Source organism: Thermobia domestica, chromosome 15 (genome assembly GCF_964235325.1).
Source record: "Thermobia domestica chromosome 15, izTheDome1.hap1.1, whole genome shotgun sequence".
NCBI lineage: Eukaryota > Metazoa > Arthropoda > Insecta > Zygentoma > Lepismatidae > Thermobia > Thermobia domestica.
Window position 1 is genome coordinate 10699288 of NC_137468.1, and position 20537 is coordinate 10719824.

General features: G+C 38.9%; 1 protein-coding gene across 2 annotated transcripts in view; it reads left to right on the forward strand.

Annotated features, from left to right (window-relative positions):
• The window catches only part of LOC145672069 (polyamine-transporting ATPase 13A3-like), a 251081-nt gene that overhangs the window by 215003 nt on the left and 15541 nt on the right, over window positions 1-20537 (forward strand). For both annotated transcript variants that reach the window (XM_081741311.1, XM_081741310.1), the window contains exons 9-14: window positions 300-604; window positions 1817-2017; window positions 7516-7701; window positions 17328-17462; window positions 18551-18704; window positions 20178-20420. In XM_081741311.1, coding sequence (XP_081597437.1) covers window positions 300-604; window positions 1817-2017; window positions 7516-7701; window positions 17328-17462; window positions 18551-18704; window positions 20178-20420 — 1224 coding nt within the window. The remainder of the gene's footprint in view (window positions 1-299; window positions 605-1816; window positions 2018-7515; window positions 7702-17327; window positions 17463-18550; window positions 18705-20177; window positions 20421-20537) is intronic.

A 20537-nucleotide genomic window follows, 5' to 3' on the forward strand; every position in this document is an offset into this window, starting at 1 on the left:
CATTGTTTCGATGTTTACTGACATTTCTATTCGCTGCCAAACTGGTAACATGTGGATAGTTTCCTGCTAAGAATATTTAGTAGTACTTAGCAAATATTTTCGTCACGTCAGTTTAGCAGGAAATAGAAGTCATTGATAAAGATGTCAGTAAACATCGAATCAGTATAATAGAATTTTTAATTTCCCGGACACAAGGTAAGGTTGTATTTATTTATTTATTTATGTATTTATTTATTTATTTAATATTTGACTTGTAAAGGTAACTTTAAACTAAGAGATTCATTTATTTTTTCTTGTAGGCGAGAGCGTACCTGTTACCAAGACTCCGTTACCAAACCAAAGCGACCTTCTGTATAATAGTAAAGAACACGCGAGACACACACTTTTTTGTGGGACTCGTGTGATTCAAACACGATATTATGGAAATGAGAAAGTTCTCGCTGTGGTCATTAGGACTGGCTTCATGACAGCTAAGGGTAACTTAGTTCGTTCTATCATGTATCCTCCGCCGGTAGACTTCAAGTTCGAACAAGATTCCTACAAGTTCGTTATTGTGTTGGCTCTCATAGCAAGCATTGGATTCATATACACCGTTGTAACTAAAGTAAGTCTGAAGATTCCAAATTTACATGTCAATTCTAGACGTACAGTATATCTACATATCGATTCACTGTTCATGCAAATGGCCGTTAAAGAGTGTTGCTACAAATTTCCTTTGAGAACTTAAATGGGCCATTCTATCTCAAATCAACCAAAGTAAAACTATTTTTAAAATTCATGGTCTCAGATTTTGATATTTTCTACATTGAAAGACATGTTTGAGAATAGTTATTTCCTAAAATAAAATTTTTTCAGCCCTCATAGTTAATTAGTAATTAATTACGCAATCAGCGTCAAGGTCACAACTCAAACACGGCTGTTTTTGCATTTTATTGTTTATTTCAATAACTATAAGAGCTATGCAGCTAAAAATTTGCATCTTCATGTAATTGTGCCTGTAGATTTCAAATCTGCAATCAAAACTAATCCTGCTGGAAGTGCGTAAACATTTTGGGGTGTAAAATATGTCCCATATAAATAATATGGGAAAGATTTTTCAGTTTCCATTAAACCACTGTACAGTTTAAAATTTTTATTTTCAGTTATTTACTTAGGTAACGCTAACGAAAATGTACAATCATACTGAATTTTTAAGTTTTCATTCCAAGTACCTAAAACATGAGATTATAAGTTTAAAAAAAAAAATCCATTTAAATAACATGGAGAATTTCTTTCATCCCCCCTTTAGAATCCCTAAAAATTGACAATATTCACTTTTGTCAATTTTTTTCTGTGTTAGTCCCAGAAAGCTATAATTCTGTCAAATTTAATGTCAGATTTCCACGTCAACTGGAAGTACCGTTATTTTATGTCAGTTCATGCAGTTTTATATGTAATTAAGATATAAAAGTTTCGAAATATTTACATATAAGAGGCTCTAGGGAGCTGCTAGTGATTGTTAGAATTTGATTTTTTTAAAATTATAAACTAAAAAAAAAAAAAAAAAATGAAAATCGTAGTTTTGGATAATATTAAAACAATAAAGCTTCATCTACATTACTACTAATGCGTTGCATGAATATATTGTAATTTTAAAAGTTTTTTTTTTTCTGTGTCAGTTGCGCTATTAAACATCAAATCTAAACTAGTTATTTTGTGTTATAAACAAATGTATTTAAACAAGTATTTAGTGTTTTAAATACTATTTATGTTCTTTACGTACCATAACGTAGTAGATACTAATGTTTTTTTTTTTTTTCTCTCTCTCTTTTTCAAGTATTTAAATGGCGACAGTGGACGAGATATTGCACTGGATGCGCTAGATCTCATCACCATTGTTGTTCCTCCTGCCCTTCCAGCAGCAATGACTGTGGGACGAGTGTATGCTCAAAATCGTCTCAAAGCAAACAATATCTATTGTATCAGTCCAAGAACTATTAACGTCTCCGGCTCAGTGGATTGTGTTTGTTTCGACAAGGTTAGATTCTTTTTCTAATCCATGTATATAAATGAAAGTTACTTTATATCTCTTGAACCACCCGACCGATCTCAATCAAATTTTCAACATAGATGAGGTTCGGGCCTGGGATTGTTTTTATCTTTTCACTTTGACAGTGCAACGTTGGGGAGGGGAAGATATACACTATGTGATCAAAAGTATCCGGACACCTGGCTGAAAATGACTTACAAGTTCGTAGCGCCCTCCATCGGTACTGCTGGAATCGAATATGGTGTTGGCCTACCCTTAGCCTTGATGACAGCTTCCACTCTCGCAGGCATACTTTCAATCAGGCGCTGGAAGGTTTCTTGGGAATGACAGTCCATTCTTCACGGAATGCTGAACTGAGGAGAGGTATCGATGTACGTCGGAGAGGCCTGGCACGAAGTCGGCGTTCCACAACATCCCAAAGGTGTTCTATAGGATTCAAGTCAGGACTCTTACAGACCAGTCCATTACAGGGATGTTATGTTCGTAACCACTCGGCCACAGGTCGTGCAGTATGAACGGGTGCTCGATCGTGTTGAAAGATGCAATCGCCATCCCCGGATTGCTCTTCAACACTGGGAAGCAAGAAGGTGCTTAAAACATCAATATAGGCCTGTGCTCTGAGAGTACCACTCAAAACAAGGATTGAAAGCTCCCTCCAAGAAAACACCACCACCTCCGAATTTTACTGTTGGCACTACACACGCTGGCAGATGACGTTCACCGGGCATTTGTCATACCCACATCCTGCCATCGGATCGCCACATTGTGTACCGTGATTCGTCACTCCACACAACGTTTTTCCACTGTTCAATCGTCCAATGTTTACGCTCCTTACACCAAGCGAGGCGTCGTTTGGCATTTACCTGCGTGAAGTGTGGCTTATGAACAGCCGCTCGACCATGAAATCCAAGTTTTCTCATCTCACGCCTAACTGTCATAGTACTTTGAGTGGATTCTAATGTAGTTTGGAATTCCTGTGTGATGGTCTGGATAGATGTCTGCCTATTACACTTGACGACCCTCTTCAACTGTCGGCGGTCTCTGTCAGTCAACAGATGAGGCCGGCCTGTACGCTTTTGTGGTGTACGTGTCCCTTCACGTTTCTGCTTCTTTATCACATCAGACACAGTGGACCTAGGGATGTTTAGGAGTGTACAGACTTCTGACACAGGTGACACCCAATCACCTGACCACGTTCGAAGTCCGTAAGTTCCGCGGAGCGCCCCATTCTGCTTTCTCACGATGTCTAATGACTACTGAGGTCGCTGATAATGAATACCTGGCAGTTGGTGGCAGCACAATGCACCTACTATGAAAAACGTGTGTTTTGGGGGTGTCCGGATACTTTTGATTACATAGTGTATATATTTAAAAATGATCGTAAATGACCGTTATTACTGCCGAATTCATAGATTTTGGGATCGCTGAGATGAACAGTGACACTTCCGATGCCGTTTAAATCTAAATTCGGCCGTGCAACTTGGGGGAGGGGGAATATATAAATTATCCAAAATGATCGGCAAGACAAAAACCTCGCCTGTCAGAGATCGCTTCAGTATTAGTAAAAAGTGACTAACAGAGTATATTACTATTTTTATTAAATTTTAACAGCGAATGGGGTAATTAACGCTAATTTTCTATAAATTAAATAATCTCATTATCTTAGGCTGTAGAGGGAATGGGTTGAGGGGAGAGTTTTACCGTGGGTGCGTGAAAAATAAAATTGCTGTTAATGAAAGTTGACTGGTTGTACGAAGAAAATTGAAATTGGGAACCACGTGAGATTTCTTAAGAAAGTCATCTCTTTTTTGGAGATATATATCTAGCAATTTTTAAGGGAATAAGTATCTGATGGTGGTTTCGTCATTTAAGAGTTAACAATACTTGAGGAGAATGGAAACAGCAATGAGTGAATTTTTAAAGGGGCAGACTACTAAATATTTTTGAAACACTAATATTTTTTCTTTTGTTCGTTTTTCGTAAGTGGAAAGAGGTAATAAAATGTAACTTACCACAATAACAGATAATGTTATTCTACACCCGAAAATACGAATCGGAAGAATTTTCAGTGTTGCCATCCATAGATATTAGTGTGACCAGAATTTGAATTACTCAAAAATCTAGATAAAGGCAGCGACTAGAAAAATGAACTCAACGGTAATTGATGACTTATCATACTGTCTATGTTTCTTGTTTACTACTTTTTAAATAACGCTTCTATTTATTTTGTAATAATTTATGTAAGGTTTATAAAATAAATAGAAATATTATTTAAAAAGTAGTAAACAAGGAACATAGACAGCATGATGAGTTATCAATTACCGTTGAGTTCATTTTTCTAGTCGCTGCCTTTATCTAGATTTTTGAGTAATTCAAATTCTGGTCACACTGTAATTTCTTTGGATGGCAACACCGAAAATTCTTCCGATTCGTATTTTCGGGTGTAGAATAATATTATCTATTATTGTGGTAAGTTACATTTGATTATTTCTTTCCACTTACGAAAAACAGACAAAAGAAAAAAATATTAGTGTTTCAAAAATATTTAGTAGTCTGCAGCCTTAACATAGGGATTTTTGATTGACAATAGTACGTAAAAGTTGATACTGTAGGAAAACCAGGCCGCGTATTAAGATAAAATTCGTACTGAAATATACCTTCGTAAAGCTTTTCATTATGGTATTAGCAAAACAACAGTACACAGCTTAATGACATATAGTCCAAAATTACATTTACCTCTTAAAATTTAATATCTAAACATGAGATATCAATCGAAAAATCTCAGAGCTGATCAAAATGAGATGATGCTTGAGGTGTATTCTTATGCGTAGTTCTCGAGAAAAAAAAAAAAACTAAGGCCAGTTTTAGACGAAAGCATTTATTGTAGCATTTCTCGTAGCAGATGTGCTGCCAAAAATCTCGTATAATATTCTATGGCATCAAAAGTATATTGTGCTTTTACACGATAGCATTTTGATAAACATTTTGTCGTGACGTAACAAACAAATCACTGGAGAAGAGCGCAATTATGGCTCCAAAACTAAAAACAGATATTTCAGTCACTATTTCTTCTAAAGCCCTTTTTTCGCATATGCGTATTATAATACAAAGGACTTTTAACGGTGCAGTTATACTATACAGATCCATAGATTTTAAAATTTACAAAAGAAATTTCTAATATTTTAATAGAATAGTGTATAAGTAATGGAAATATGGTGTGCACTTACATCTGAGATGCGTATTTACGTGGAAATATAGAAATTAAAGTCGAACCTGAAATGCACATAATCTTCAATAAGCTGCCATAAAATTTTGGCAAGTCTGTTATTTCCCCATTTTGTATCGAGAACAGAACCCAACCAACCCCTTCGGAGCTTCAAACCCGTTCCCACTACTGCTACTACTACTACTACTACTACTACCACTATTACTCCTACTCCTATTCCAACTACTACTACTACTATCACTACTACTCCTACTCCTATTCCAACTACTACTACTACCCGTTCCTACTCCTATTCCTACTACTGCTACTACTACTACTATTACTATTACTACACCTGCTGCTACTGTTACTATTACTAAGTACTCCTACTCTTACTACTACTTACTCCTCCTCCTCCTCCTCCTCCTCCTCCTCCTACTACTACTACTACTACTACTACTACTTATACTATGGATCCGTATAGTAAAACTACACGTTGCCACCTGTTCAAGTGAACCTGCACCAGAGAATGCAAGAGCACACCAGCGAGAAAGATTGCTGAAGGTACAATAAATGAAACGAAAAGTATTTTTTTAAAAATGAATTTCTGTGTGGATCCGTATAATGAAACTGCACGCTTTTAACTTTTTACAAACAAGGATGTTCCTCATATTTTGTAATCAACATAATAATAGTATCCCTACTCCAATTCATTTTTCTTTACTACAATTCAGTTTCCCACACAAAACAAACAGCATGGATATTTGACACAAAATCTTTCGCTTCCTTTTAACACATCACGGCGCTGCAATCGGAGCAGAAATGCTGGGGAAAATGCTACGAAATAGAGCAGGTTCTGTCGACAAGAAATGCCATAGGATATGCCATGGCATGGGAAATGCTATAGCATTTGCTACTTTACACGGTAGGATATCGATGATACGATTTTTGCTACGATAAATGCTTCCGTCTAAAACTAGCCTTAGTTCTATGACGCTTTAAAATATCGTTGTTCCTTGCAAATAATACAGGGTGCGATAAAAAGGTGCGGCAAAATTTCAAGGGTGAATTCCTTATGGGTAGACAAGTAGAAATTCATATGACCATATGTCGGAAAATGCATCGTTACAGTTACGGCCATTGAGTCGCCTGACGGTGTTAAGTAGTCTCATTCTGGCCACCCCTTAATATGACTCAATTTAAACCTGGAAACAACGTAATCCTGAACTAAATTACATTACAGTAAGTGTTAGTGTTTCTTCGAAGATGGTGCGACTGCAAAACCACGAACTTTAATTTTGTATCCTAAAGTCAAACCACATTTGTTTTACACTGTCTTTTAATTAGCTGCACATACAATTAGAGGGAGAGCACATTGAACCTGTAACCGATTCTCGGATGCATATTAACAACTGTCATAACTTCGTACTGGCTAGCGATGTCCAATTCACATAAGGCGTCAACATGTTATGTTTTCAATTTATAAACTGTATGTATGATTCACGATGGTAGATTTCAAGATGGCGGTTTTTATTCTATGTCCTCCCCAATTTCTCCTCACCTTTATTGCTCCTCTACATTGTTCCTTTGGTTATATATTGCAGTATTTGAGATTTATGCAAGGGGTTTCCACACTTTTGGACCACCCTGTATATATAACTGCACATATTGCAGCAGTGTTTCTTCGAATCATTTTCACAGTAGTTGCAATCGATTTAGAAAGGACAATTACGTATAGAACGAAAGAGAGACGTCCGTTAACTTCCATTGTTTCGGAATAAACTATTTTTGTCCGCTTTTTCCAAGTTTCCGACCACTGTGCGGCGGAGGGTAAAGTACGTGCTTTTTTTATTTTTATGCATGTTTTTTTTTTTTTTTTTTTTTTTTTTTTTTTTTTTTTTTTTTTTTTTTTTTTTGAGGGGGGAGACACAGCTTTGTTTGAGTTTTAATTGTAGCTTAGATAACCGTAACGTTTTTTTGCTCATTTAACAAGTTGTCTCTCTAAGAAAATAATAATAATAAAAAACTAGTATTTCTTAAATAGTGCAGTAATATCTTTCTTTGATGCTAACACTATACTAATTTGAGTTTTATCGACACTGCTCAATCATCCAAAATTTGAAATATATTTTATTTTTAATCCTGGACGATTCTGGGTGCTTCGAGGTAAGTAATAAACATTACATTGTGAATGTTTACGTAAATAAATAAATAAATAAATAAGTGCTTTCATTCTTTTTTGAAAATATTGTTAATAACGTGTAAATATTTTTCCTTGCAGACGGGAACATTGACAGAAGATGGTCTTGATATGTGGGGTGTCGTTCCAGTTGAAAACCAAAGATTCCAGCTTCCAATCAAGAACATTGACCAAATGCAGAGGGATGCGTTATTAGTTGGCATGGTTACTTGTCACTCCTTAACAATCATTGATGGAAAATTGACAGGAGACCCATTGGACCTAAAGGTAAGTCTGGGTGATACTTGGACCAACCTAATGTTTTTTTCTTTGCACTATCGGTAGTTATATATATTTAATATAAAGAATGAAGCGAATTAGCTGGTTCAAGCGGAAAACGAATAAGAGGGTGTTAGAAATGGTGGGGAGAACAAGTTTAGATCAGTGTTGGGCAAATTTCAATTGAATTAACAATTAACAATTAATCTGTAAATTTAATTGTTAATTGCAATTAACAATTGAAATAAGTAATGGTTAATTGTTAATTGCAGTTGGCCATTGAAAAAGGAGAATCAATTGCAATTGATCAATTGATTGAAAGTAATTGCAGTGGAAAGTAATTGTAATTGAATTCTGTAATTCAATTGCAATTGAAATTAATTGGCAATTGATTCAATTGCAATTGATTTCCACAGCAATTACTTTCAATTGATTGATCAATTGCAATTGATTTTCACTGATTAATTTTCAACACTGTAGTTCAGAGAGGCCGTGGGGCTATGAAAACTTTAGCCACGACCAATTGATTCACCACCCGTCGTGACCCACGACCCACCGTGACCCACTCTGACCCACCACCCATCATAAACCACTCTTACCCACTGTGACCTACAGACCCACCAAAACCCATTGTCATCAACTCTGACCCATGATTCACTCCCTCTTCTCTACTGACTAAAGAGTTTAAACTTGTAATAAAACAAGCCTATAAAATTATCACTCATCGGAGTTTGAATTTCTACGATCAATCGCTCAAGCACCGCACTAATACAATAACGGCGGATCTGAGCTTTCTAATATAAATAAAATAGAGTTTATTCGTGTGTCTGTCTGTCTATCTTTGTGCGGCCTGTGGACGAGACGAGTGGACCGAAACTTTTCAAAATTTGGTCACGGGTAGCTTGGTCTAGGCCCCAGAACAAGACGAAGAGTTTTTTTTTTTTAAATTCCTTACTAGGGGGTCTCCAGGGGACGTTTACCGGGACCGGCCTGGGGACCAGAAAAGTCGTCCGAAAGTTACCAAATTTTGGTCAAAGATACCTTGGTCCAGGTCACACACCAAGGCAAAGCGCTTTCAACAAAATTCGAACCAGGGGGTCTCAGGGGGGCGTTTACCGGGACATGTAAAAGTAGAACGATATCAGTGTCGATTTCATAGTTTTCGCGGTCGCTGAGATCAATGGTGGAACTCCGATCGCATTAACTTCCAAATTCACCGTATTCGGCTGCGGGCCGTGGGTCAACGGGGGGGGGGGGGGGGGTACCGAAACGTAAAGTAATCCAAAATGACCGATATTAGTGTCAAATCCATGGTTTTCGCGGTTGCTGATATCAATGGCGACACTACCATTAGCGATGACTTTCAAATTCATCCACCGTTGTATGCGGGCCTTGGGTCACCAGAGGGGGGAATTCCGAGACATGTAAAAATAATCGAAAATGACCGATATTAATGTCAAATCCATAGTTTTCGGGATAGCTGAGCTCAATGGTGAAACTCAAGACCGCGTTTACTTTCATATTTAGCCCCCATCAGCTAAGAAAGGAGGCATTATAAAGGGGATCACGAGACATGTAACAATAATCGACAATGACCGATGTCAAATCCGTAGTTTTCGCGGTGGCTGAGATCAATGGTGATACTTTCATTAGCGATGATTTTCAAATTTAGCCACCATTGTATGCGGGCCGGGAGTCACCGGGGGTAGGGAATTGCGAGACATGTAAAAATAATGGAAAGTGACCGATATTAGTGTCAAATCCATAGTTTTCGCTGTCGCTGAGATGAATGGTGATACTTCCAAAGGCGTTGACTTCCAAATACAGCCCCCATCGGCTGTGGGCCAGAGGCATTGTTTTTTTCAAAATTGGAACCAGAGGATTATAGGGACTTTTACCGGGATATGTAAAAAGTAGTAGAAAATGGCAGATGGTAGTGTCACATTCATAGTTTTCGCGGTTTGGTTGGGGGTTGGTGAGGGCCAGAGGAGATTTTTTCACAATACGAACCAAGGGGGTCTGAGGGGTGGTTCACCGGGACATGTAAAAGTAGTAGAATTTGTGTCGAATCCATATTTATTGGAGTTGCTCAGACGTATAGTGACACCCCCGATAGTGTATACGTTCAATTTCAGCCCCCATCGGCCTTCCCAATGAAACACATGTACGTTGTTGGATATATATTCACACATGTACGTTGTTGGATATATATTCACGCAAAATATGTCCAATTTTAGAAATGTTTTTTAATTGTTCTCCCGTTGTTCAGTTCGTTTACATTGATATTTTATCTGATCCATGCGAAGAACGGGCATAACAGCTAGTACGAAATGGTAAAGTGTTTGTTATGGAACAAATTACAATGAATTCAATTATATAGGTAATAATTATAATTAATAATTATTTCCTTGTTGAATTATAGATCCTTTTCAGTGGAAAACTGAATAAAATTTAAAAGTCCAAAAAATAAAGTAGACCAACGTAAAGGAAAAATGTATAAAACTTTCCATATAATTAAGCTTACAAACTTAAATGGAAATTTAGCTTAATTACATGGAATTTTTTGTGTCGTTTTGTGCGCCTATTTTTCTCGTTTTCTGCGTCACCGGAAATGGGTCAATGTTATCCTACAAATATGGCGGAACAAGTTAATGCTGTTCCGTCAGGAACGATTTCGAGGTCGTTTCCTTCACATCATCTTGTGCGTGTTTTCTACCGTTTTGTAAGCCTATTTCCACGTTTTGTGAATCAATGGTAGTGGGTCAAAATGGGCATTCAAAGTGGGAAGAAAAATGATTCACTCTCCCACCAGTATCGAATTTCAAGGTCGCTTTTTCGCATTGTTTAGTGCATGTTTTTACCGTTTCTGCGCATATTTTCACGTTTTGTAGGCCAACGAAAGTGGGTCAAAGACGACCTACCAATATGGCAGAAAAAGACATATCCATTCCACTTTCAAGGTCCATTTTGACCCTCTCCCACTGATGCACAAAGCGACACAAATCATGCATAAAAAATGTGAAGAAAACGACCTCGACATTCGATGGTGACGGAACAGCATTATGTTATTCCGCTATACTTGTAGGCCCTTTTGATCCATTTTCGTTGTCGCACTAAAGTGGAAATAGGAGCACAAAACAGTACAAAGCAGGCACTATACGATGCGAAAGAAACGACCTCCAAATTCGATAGTGGCGGAAGAATGGCTCTATTTCCTCACACATTGATGGACCATTTTGACGCATTTCTGGTGATGCTCAAAACGTGGAAGTAGGCGAACAGAACGGTACAAAATACACACTAAACGATGAGAAAGAACCGACCCCGAAATTCGATAGTGGCGGAACAGTGAGCCATTTAACTCCCACTTTAAAGGCCTGTTTAACTCACTTCCGGTGACGCACAAGACGAGGAAGTGGGTACAGAAAACTTTTTTAAAAAATAAGCACTAAACGATGCGAAAGAAACGACCTAGAAATTCGATAGTGTCGGAACAATGGGTCATTTTGGTCACACTTTGGAGGCCCATTTTGACACACTTCTGGTGACGCGCAAAACGTGGAAATAAGGGCACGAAACGGCACGAAACATTCACTAGTCGATGCGAAAGGAAGGACCACGAAATTTGGTAGTGGCGGAGCAGTGGGTCATTTTCGTCCCACATTCGAGGCCCATTCTGACCGTCTTCCAGTGGCGCACAAAACGTCGAAATACGCGCACAAAAGGGTACGCGATGTGAAATTAACGACCTCGAAATTCGATAGTGGCGGAACAGTGGGTCATTTTCGTCCCATCTTGGAAGCCCATTTTGACCCACTTCTGGTGACGCACAAAACGTGGAAATGGGGGCACGAAACAGCACGAAAATTCAGTAGTCGAGTAGTCAATGCAAAAGGAAGGACCTCGAAATTCGGTAGTGGCGGAGAAGTGGGTCATTTTCGTCCCACCTTCGAGGCCATTTTGACCGTCTTCCAGTGCACAAAACGTCGAAATAGGCGCACAAAAGGGTACGCGGTGTGAAATTAACGACCTCGAAATTCGATAGTAGCGGAAAAGTGGGTCATTTTCGTCCCATTTTGGAAGCCCATTTTGACCCACTTCCGGTGACGCACAAAACGGAAGTAGACGCACAAAACGGCACAAAACGATGTGAAGGAAACGACTCGAAATTCATTGGTGGCGGAAGAGCAATAATTTGTTCCGTCATATTTGTAGGCCCATTTTGACCCACTTCCGGTGATGCACAAAATGTGGGAATAGGCGCACAAAGCGACACAAAACACGCACAAAAGATGCAAAACAAAGTACCTCGAAATTCGCTGGTGGTGGAACAATTTAATGACGCCGTGAGCACCAATATAAGTACGGTATATACTGTAGTTCTTACCAGGGGGCGCGGTCGGTCAGTGGTAGAGCGTTCACCTCCGGTGCTTGTTGTCCCTCGTTCGATCCCAGCTCGCGCAGTTTGGACTTTGTGGTGGACAAACACCGTGCTCGTGGATTTTCTCGGGGTTCTCCCGTTTCCTCCCACTTTCTTCATTTCATTCATTTCCCATCATAACCGTCTCCTTTAGCCTAACCGGCATAAGCGTGGGACGTAAAACTAAAGATTTCATATCATTTTTTGTAGTTCTTACCATCAAGGCTGAGAACTGCTCGGTCCACTTTTTTAGCCAAAGTAGAAGCCCAACCGGAATAGTGATGATGTCAACCGGCCCGGCTCGGTTCAACTGAGCGTACAGCTTGAGCTGGCTTGGTTGGGATTACCCATCGACTGGGCTCAATTGAGCCAATGGCTTGAACCGGCTCGGTAAAGACGAGTTATCGACTCGGCTCGATTGGAGCCTATGGCTCGAACCAGCTTCGTTGAAACGAGTCCATAGGCTGGGTTCGAGTTAGCTTAACTAAGCCAATGGCTCGAACCGGCTCGGTTGGGGCAATCAGCTCGGTTCGGTTCGGCTCCAGCTAGCTCGGTTGGATGAGCTGTTGGCTCGGCTCACTTCTCGGTTCGGCTCGATAAGTGAATGAGCTGTGAGCGAGCCGCTTGAGTCGTTGACAACCCTAAACCCTTGTCGAGCAGTTTTAAACATGTTTGGCTGGAGTCCCATAACTTCTAACAATTTTTGGCTCGAGCCCGAATACTTGCTCCTCCTGAACTCAAACCAAGAACCTCGTGACCGATGTCCTTGCCTCCTGAAGATTTCTTGACTACCGAGATCGACAGTTAACTAATTTTTAGTATTCCGATATAAACCGCCTATATTCCATGTTTATACATGTACACGGTGTTATAATAATAATTAGTTATAGTAGTAGTAGTAGTATCATTGATAATTATATTGTCTATGTAGGATACTTGAAGATAGTAGTACTTGGAACTACACAAAGGATTTAGCTCGAATTGGCTCGACTCGACTGGAAACTCGATCCGAATTCGAGTCGAGTTGGGGGAAATTTTTCCAGCCGAGATCTCGAGTCGAACTCAAAGATGTCTGCTTCGAGTCGAGTCGAGTTTTAAAGAAAACTCGCTCGAACTCGTTCGTGCTCATTCCTATTGTATGCATGACGGGCATATAGAGTTCTTTCGAGGGGGATAGAACCATAAACATAATATATTTAAAAAATACTTAGTTTCACGGCTTTCTTCCCAGGGGGGAAAGGGATGGTAGGTATCCAGCATTTCTTATAAATACCTTATTTGAAATATGTAAAACAGTAACAAGTGGACAATACAATATACACACATCTTCTTATCTTCAGTTTTAATTGCTGATTTCAATTGCAATTAACAATTACAAGTTTCAATTGTCAATTGCAATTAACAATTGAATGTTTCAATTGCACCCTTTGCAATTGACAATTAACAATTAAAAGTTTCAATTGCCTGGTGACCAATTAACAATTAACAATTGACGAAAATTTAATTGCAAATTTTATGATTGAATTCAATTGCAATTGAAATTGTCAATTACAAATTGAAATCAATTGCAATTGAAATCAATTGCAATTGATTTTCAGAGCAATTACTTTTAATTGATTGATCAATTGCAATTGATTTCAATTGATTTTGCCCAACACTGGTTTAGATACTGTTAAGAACTGGGTGGGACATTGGATAAGAAGAAACTATTTCGTGAGGGACGGCTGGAAGGTATGGTGGCAGGAAAGAGAGGGAGGGGGCGAAGGAGAGTACAATTAATGGACGATATCAAAATAGAAAAATCGTACGTGAAGATGAAGAGGCTAGCGAAAGATTGTGGAACATGGAAGCTTCTCAGTTGCAGCAAGTGACCTGCCAATAATGACAGAAAATACCTATGATGATATATATCATCATATGTCCAAGGGGAGGGCTATAGGCCCTCCCCCCCTTGACTCTCAGGTATCCACTGGATAAAATGGGCTTCAATCTTACTTTCTTTACACTGGATAAAGCGGCAAACTATGGTTTAGCCCCTCCCTTGATCATATCCTGGATTTGGATCCCTATATAATATGGGATCTTAATATAAGGTATATACAAAAGAAAATTATACATGTTCAATAGCAAACAGTTAACCTAGAAAGTAGAAATTATTTCCTTCTACTGGTTTGCGTTGTGCAGATTCAAAAGTCAGTGTTGCTGGATTATGAAAATTAATTATAACTAAATATTAATTAGAGATGGCCAGAACCGGTTCCTGGTGGAACCGGTTTTCGGGTCTGAACGGATCCGGTTCTGGAAGATCCGGTTACGGAACCGGTTTTTCGGATCCAGGTCTAGAACCTGTTTTTCGTATCCAGGTCTGGAACCGGTTCTGAAAACAGAACCGGTTCCTCGCGGAACCGGTTCCGCTGGAACCGAAACTTTGTTACCATCCCTACGCTAAACGCGCGCTGCTGGCAAGCTGTGAACAATGTGCTAGATGAAATGGTGGAAGCGACAGGCAGGCGCCCAGGCGGCGGCAGCTTGTCTCATTTGGCTAAATAAAGCGGGTAACTGGCAAGCTCATTGGCTAAACAGGCAAACTGGCCAACTCATTTGCTAAACACCCACTGGTGGACCAACATTTTTTGGGGGGGGCACAAGCGGGTCTGGGCGGGGAAGGCACAAGTGCATGGTCCTCTTTGCATTATTTTTGAAGGTGAACTTTATGCTTCCTTTACGGGTGTTTGGGGCTTTCAGATCCAGGTCTGGAACCGGTTCCTAAGATCCGGTTCTGGAACCGGGTTTTCAGATCCAGATCTGGAACCGGTTCCTAAGATCCGGTTCTGGAACCGGGTTTTTAGATCCAGATCTGGAACCGGTTCTTAAGATTCGGTTCTGGAACCGGGTTTTCGGATCCAGGTCTGGAACCGGTTCTGAAAACCGGATCTCCGAAAACCGGTTCCTCGCGGAACCGGTTCCGCCGGAACCGGAACTTCGTGGCCATCCCTAATATTAATGCGCGAAATACGTAGGTTTTACTAAATTTATCTGTCATAACAGGTCATGTTGTATTTGGATTACTTCGGATAATGTCAAGATCTCTCAACATACAAAGGGTACTAGAAAAGTTTATCTTTGCAGTACAGTTTTATTTATGTATCTATTTATTTATTTATTTCAAAATAATTTCCACCACATTCAATTCACCTCTCTATCCTCTGAAATCAACCCTTAAACCAGATCTACCAAGTTTCACTACGGAGTAAGTCACATTGTCCCAAACTCTCAGAATATCCTCATCACTGGAAAACCGCATTCTTTTCAGCTTCATTTTCACATATGGGAAAAGTCAAAAGTTGTAGGGAGCAAGGTCTGGACTGTAAGGAGTGCTCAAGATGTTTGTCCTATAGTGGTAAAATCTATTCGGTGCAGGTTTTTGCGCGTTGAGTTGGAGCATTGCCATAATGGAGGAACCAGGTGTCCATTCTTGAATTTGGTCGAAGATTCTTCATATATTCGATGACTTCAGGCAGGCACTGTTCATTGTACCACTTAGCTGTAACTGTCTTTCGTGTATCCAAAACGACACGCTCCACAATTGCACTCGATTTGAAAAATACACCTACCGTTTTCTTCTTTACTGATGGGGGTTTTCTGACAGCTGTAGGTGTATCCTCATCGTCAAAGACCCGAACTTTGTTGTGAGTCTTGGTCAGCACATCATAGTAATACAACCAAGTCTCTTCACCAGTCACAACGTGTTCACAGATAGAAATTGTCTCTTGTCAAACATTTGTAGCATCTGCCGGCACCATGTCACACGTCGTGTCATCTGCTAGAAATTGTCCCTTATCAAACATTTGTAGCTTCTGCCGGCACCATGTCACACGTCGTGTCATCTGCTTTTCAGTCAGACTATGCGGCTCCCAGAGACGACAAAGTTTGTTCACGTGCAAATGATCATGCAGAATCGAACGAATCGCTGGTGCGTTTAGGCCTAAAATATCCTAAATGTGCTGGTAGGTAATTCGCCTGTCTTCGTCAAGCATTTTCCTAACAGCAGTAATGTTTTCTTTCGTAACTGACATTCGTGGCCTTCCCGTCCTCCAGAGTGAAATTTCCCGTTTGGAATTTTCTGTAGTCGCACGATATGAACAGACATCACCCAGTACAAGTTATTTCTTCTAAGCACTGGCATATATTTAAATCACGCGCAAAACTGCTCGTAACTCATTTCGTGACCAAGATGCCGTAGCAAGCACTTTAGATTATCACTGCTAATGAATAACTCAGCCCATCGACTTGGCGCAGCAGTTTGCGACACGTGGTTGCGTCGTATTACAAAAATTTCCTAGTACCCTTTGTATTTCAAGGGGGCCGCAGGGACTCAGTTGTAGTGCTCGCCTCTGGTATGCGAGTTCCTTGGTTCGATGCAAAAGAACTTTCAAGAGCGCTAAACCTCTAGAGAAGGAACTAAATGTTAAATTTTAATAATGCAAATGTGCATCCTGTTGTTTCATTAAACTGAAGTATTGCCTTAAAACTACGGAGAAACATGTTAATTTTGGAAGTGAGAAAGGACAGTGCGGGTGAGAAAATAAATAAATAAATAAAAGTGCATTTATTTAAAGGAAAAGTGGAAGCTTAATGTTAGTATAAAGGGACAAGTTTTGCCGATAGATGTCACTACAGTCTTCGTATCTCTCCCATGTATTTTTTACCTTTCACGAAAATTTACAATTTCTTCTATAAATTTCAACCTAGAGACTTCAAATTTTTAGAGAAGGAACTTCATAACCTATTAAAGTTGAAACAGTTCCATTGTTAAAGGTTTAGATATCCATTTCAACAATCTAGCCATTTCAACAATGAAGAAAATTCTAAATAAAAAATCGGCACGGATTATTGGCTTCGATAGATTATCAAGTTCCTTTTCTAAAAATTTAAGTCTCTAGGTTGAAATTTGTAAGAGAAATCGTGATTTTTCATGAAAGATAAGAAAAAAATACATGCGAGGGATACGAAGACAGTAGTGCCATCTAGCGGCAAAACTTGTCTCTTTAAACCAACCTTAAGCTAGGCTGCTATACAACTTCTTTCGTGAGCCTCAATTCAAATCTTGTCTATCGCACGTTGACACCTATTTGTGTTGACGAATCCCTCTGCTTGAATACATGTTCAAAATATGATAAACTTCGTATTTATGTCTGTACTATCTTTATTCCAGATGTTTGAGTCGACTGGGTGGGTCTTGGAAGAGCCAGAAGTAGATGATACAACGAAATTCGATCTGATGTTCCCAACAGTTGTACGACCACCAAAACCTGACATAGTGTTGAGTTCGGAAAATGTTGAAATTGATGTAAGTATTAATGACTTAGTGTTGAAATTGATGTATATTATTTTAGATAGCCCTATTATGAATTTAGTTTCGGTTTTAGATATACTTTGAATTTAGTAAAATAAAGTTACGGAAACGTTTTACCTTGTTAATTTATTTATAAATTCAGCAGCTACTTGTGTTAATTTGTCACGTAAAGAGGTGTCTTACAAATAAACCCAAAAGATTGCACTTCTGTATTGTCACGGATTACTTCATTTTAGTTAGATTTGATGTGTTAAACGAGTGGCATAAAAAGGAAAATTGATCACCTGCAGTTGTCCATGTTTACATATATATATAGAATCATCAAAACATTTTTTTAACTCACTATGGCCTATGGAACCCGGAGGATGAATGCAGAGTTCGCAAAACCTCTCCATTGACTTCTGTCCTTAGCCAACTGGATCCAGTTTCTACTTTGTATTCCTATTTCTGCGAGATCCATCTTAATTTTGTCCGTTCATCTGCGCGTAGGTCTTCCTAATAATCGTTTTCCGATTAGACTTTGAAAGCATTCCTACTTTTTCATTCTGGTTGCATAACCTGCCTATCTGGACTTTCTAGACGCGATGACCCTAACAGTGTTTGGTAAACGGTATAAATTACGCAGTTCCTCGTCATGAAATTTCCGACATTTCTCATTCCCACTCCTGTTGCGGGTCTGAATATTCGCCTCAAGATTTTCTCAAATACTTTGTGTGCGTGCTTCCCTCAGATTACGCGACCATGTTTCGCAGCTATACAGTGCAACAGGCATGATCTTAATTCTATTCGTTCATTTACAGAAAACGTTTAATTCGAAAAACTATTCTGATCCTAAACTGTGTCCCCATGATCAGAAAGTACTAACATTTGCCGTTCCTTTATTTTGCGTTCAGAAGTTGAGTTTCGACTAAATATTTCCTGAGCGTGTAGCGTAAATTGAAACGTACCGAAATAGCTTAAACATTAATGTTCATATCGTAGTAAATAAATATTAAAAAAAAAAAAAAAAAAAAAAAAATGGCTGCACATAATAGTTTTGTGTAGTCATTATGTTATAAAGTGTTTTATTTCTTTATTTTCAGCCGCCTTACGAAATAGGAATCGTTCGCCAGTTTCCTTTCTCGTCCAGTCTTCAGCGAATGAGTGTAGTTACAAGAGCACTTCAAGGAAACCAGTTTGAAGTTTATTGCAAGGGCTCTCCAGAAATGATCCTTTCATTGTCGAAGCCTGAAACAGGTAAGATAAAAAAAAAAGAAAAAAAAATAGTGGGAAGTATAAGGCCGGGTGCTTATTAACCAGAGGATAGGACAGAGCCAGAAGATGCAGAGAGAAACCTGAAGACATTGACTGTATATCTGTTACAGCGTTAGAGAGGCATTGACTGTATATCTGTTGCAGCGTTAGAGAGGCATTTGTCTAGCTCGTGCCTGAGTAAATGTGCGATAAGAGGCTTTGTTGCCTTCCTTTCAGTACTGAACCTTGGCTCGGTTGTCCTGTCCCTTGTTTAATATACGGCCGGCTTAAAATTGGTTTCTCAAAATTATTTGCTACGTTAATTGCATTTTGCTACTTTTTTTTGTATAATTGATGTGACATTACTTTATTTTTCCTTCTCTTATTATTGTTGCTTACCTGCGTAGCATTTTTAGTTATCGTTTGTTGCGTAGTTAGCGGTACACTGATCATACAGGGTGTCCAATATACAACGCAACCCGGAGTTTGGGATAGTAGAACTTTGGAACCAGAAGCGATACACAAATAATGGTTACAACAAAATGAAGCCTTGTTCATACATATATTTTTAAACTAAGAAGTAACGATTGAAGTACACTAGGAACCACACAATGTTGCCAGATGTAAATCATTTGTTTTTTGTACAAAACATGTAAAGTGACTCATACGTATGGATGTTCCAAAACTGGATGCACTTCTAACATCTGCTGTAAAGCTGATAACTCGCTTCGTAAATAGCAGTGTTGCCGGGTGCATGTAAGCAAAAGTTTTATCATGATAATTTTAAAGTTTCTTCTTCACTGTTTTCAGGAATTGCGTAATGTAGACAAATCCTTAACATACCTTTTGATGCACTGAATTAGCAGTGTTGCCAATTCAGAGTGTTAATTTATGAAAACTATGATTTCCCTAGTTACCCTTACAGAAGCCTCATCCTATTCGTTATCGATGGAAATGAAAAATGCTTGTTTTTTCCCGCTCCATAGTTTCCAAGGTACTTCAACTAAACAAACTGAAAATTAACGACAGAACATCCATACGTATGAGTTATGAGTCAATTTACATGCTTTTTTTAAACGGTTAAATCTGGTAACATTGTGTGGTTCCTAGTGTACTTCAATCGTTGCTTCCTAGTTTAAAAATATTGTATATGCATAAACAAGGCTTCATTTTGATGTAACCATTATTTGTGTATCGCTTCCGGTTCAAAAGTTCTGTTATCCCAAACTCTGTGTTGCATTGTATATTGGACACCCTATATTGTATGCTAAATTATTGTCTTCAGAAAATCTATTAGTAGTAGCGGAATTCGCATGTACTGTAGTATTAATGATGATTTTGGGAACGAAGAATTACATAAATTATACCCAGTATGCTACGAAGCTAACATACGTAATATCATGATTGAGAAATTAGTGTACATATGCGAACATACTGTTGAGAATGTAATATTGATTGTGTGTTTTTGTTTTGCAGTTCCTACAGACTTCAGTGCGGTTCTTGAGGGCTACACTCAGCAAGGTTACCGTGTGATAGCATTGGCGTGGCGTGGCTTACCCAAAATTAACTACGCCAAAGTGAATAGGCTCACTCGAGAGGAAGTTGAAAGTAATCTCACGTTTCTAGGGTTACTCGTCATGGAGAACAGACTGAAAGCAGAAACCACTGGAATTATTCACATGCTGAGAGATGCTAACATAAGAACTGTTATGGTAACAGGTAAGCACTATCAAATTCCTGGTTCTTTATAGTACCCCTTCGTGGCCTTAACGCGCATGGGTTTGGGTTCTATTCCCAGTGAGGGATGATCGCCTTTGATACAGACGTAAGTAGTGA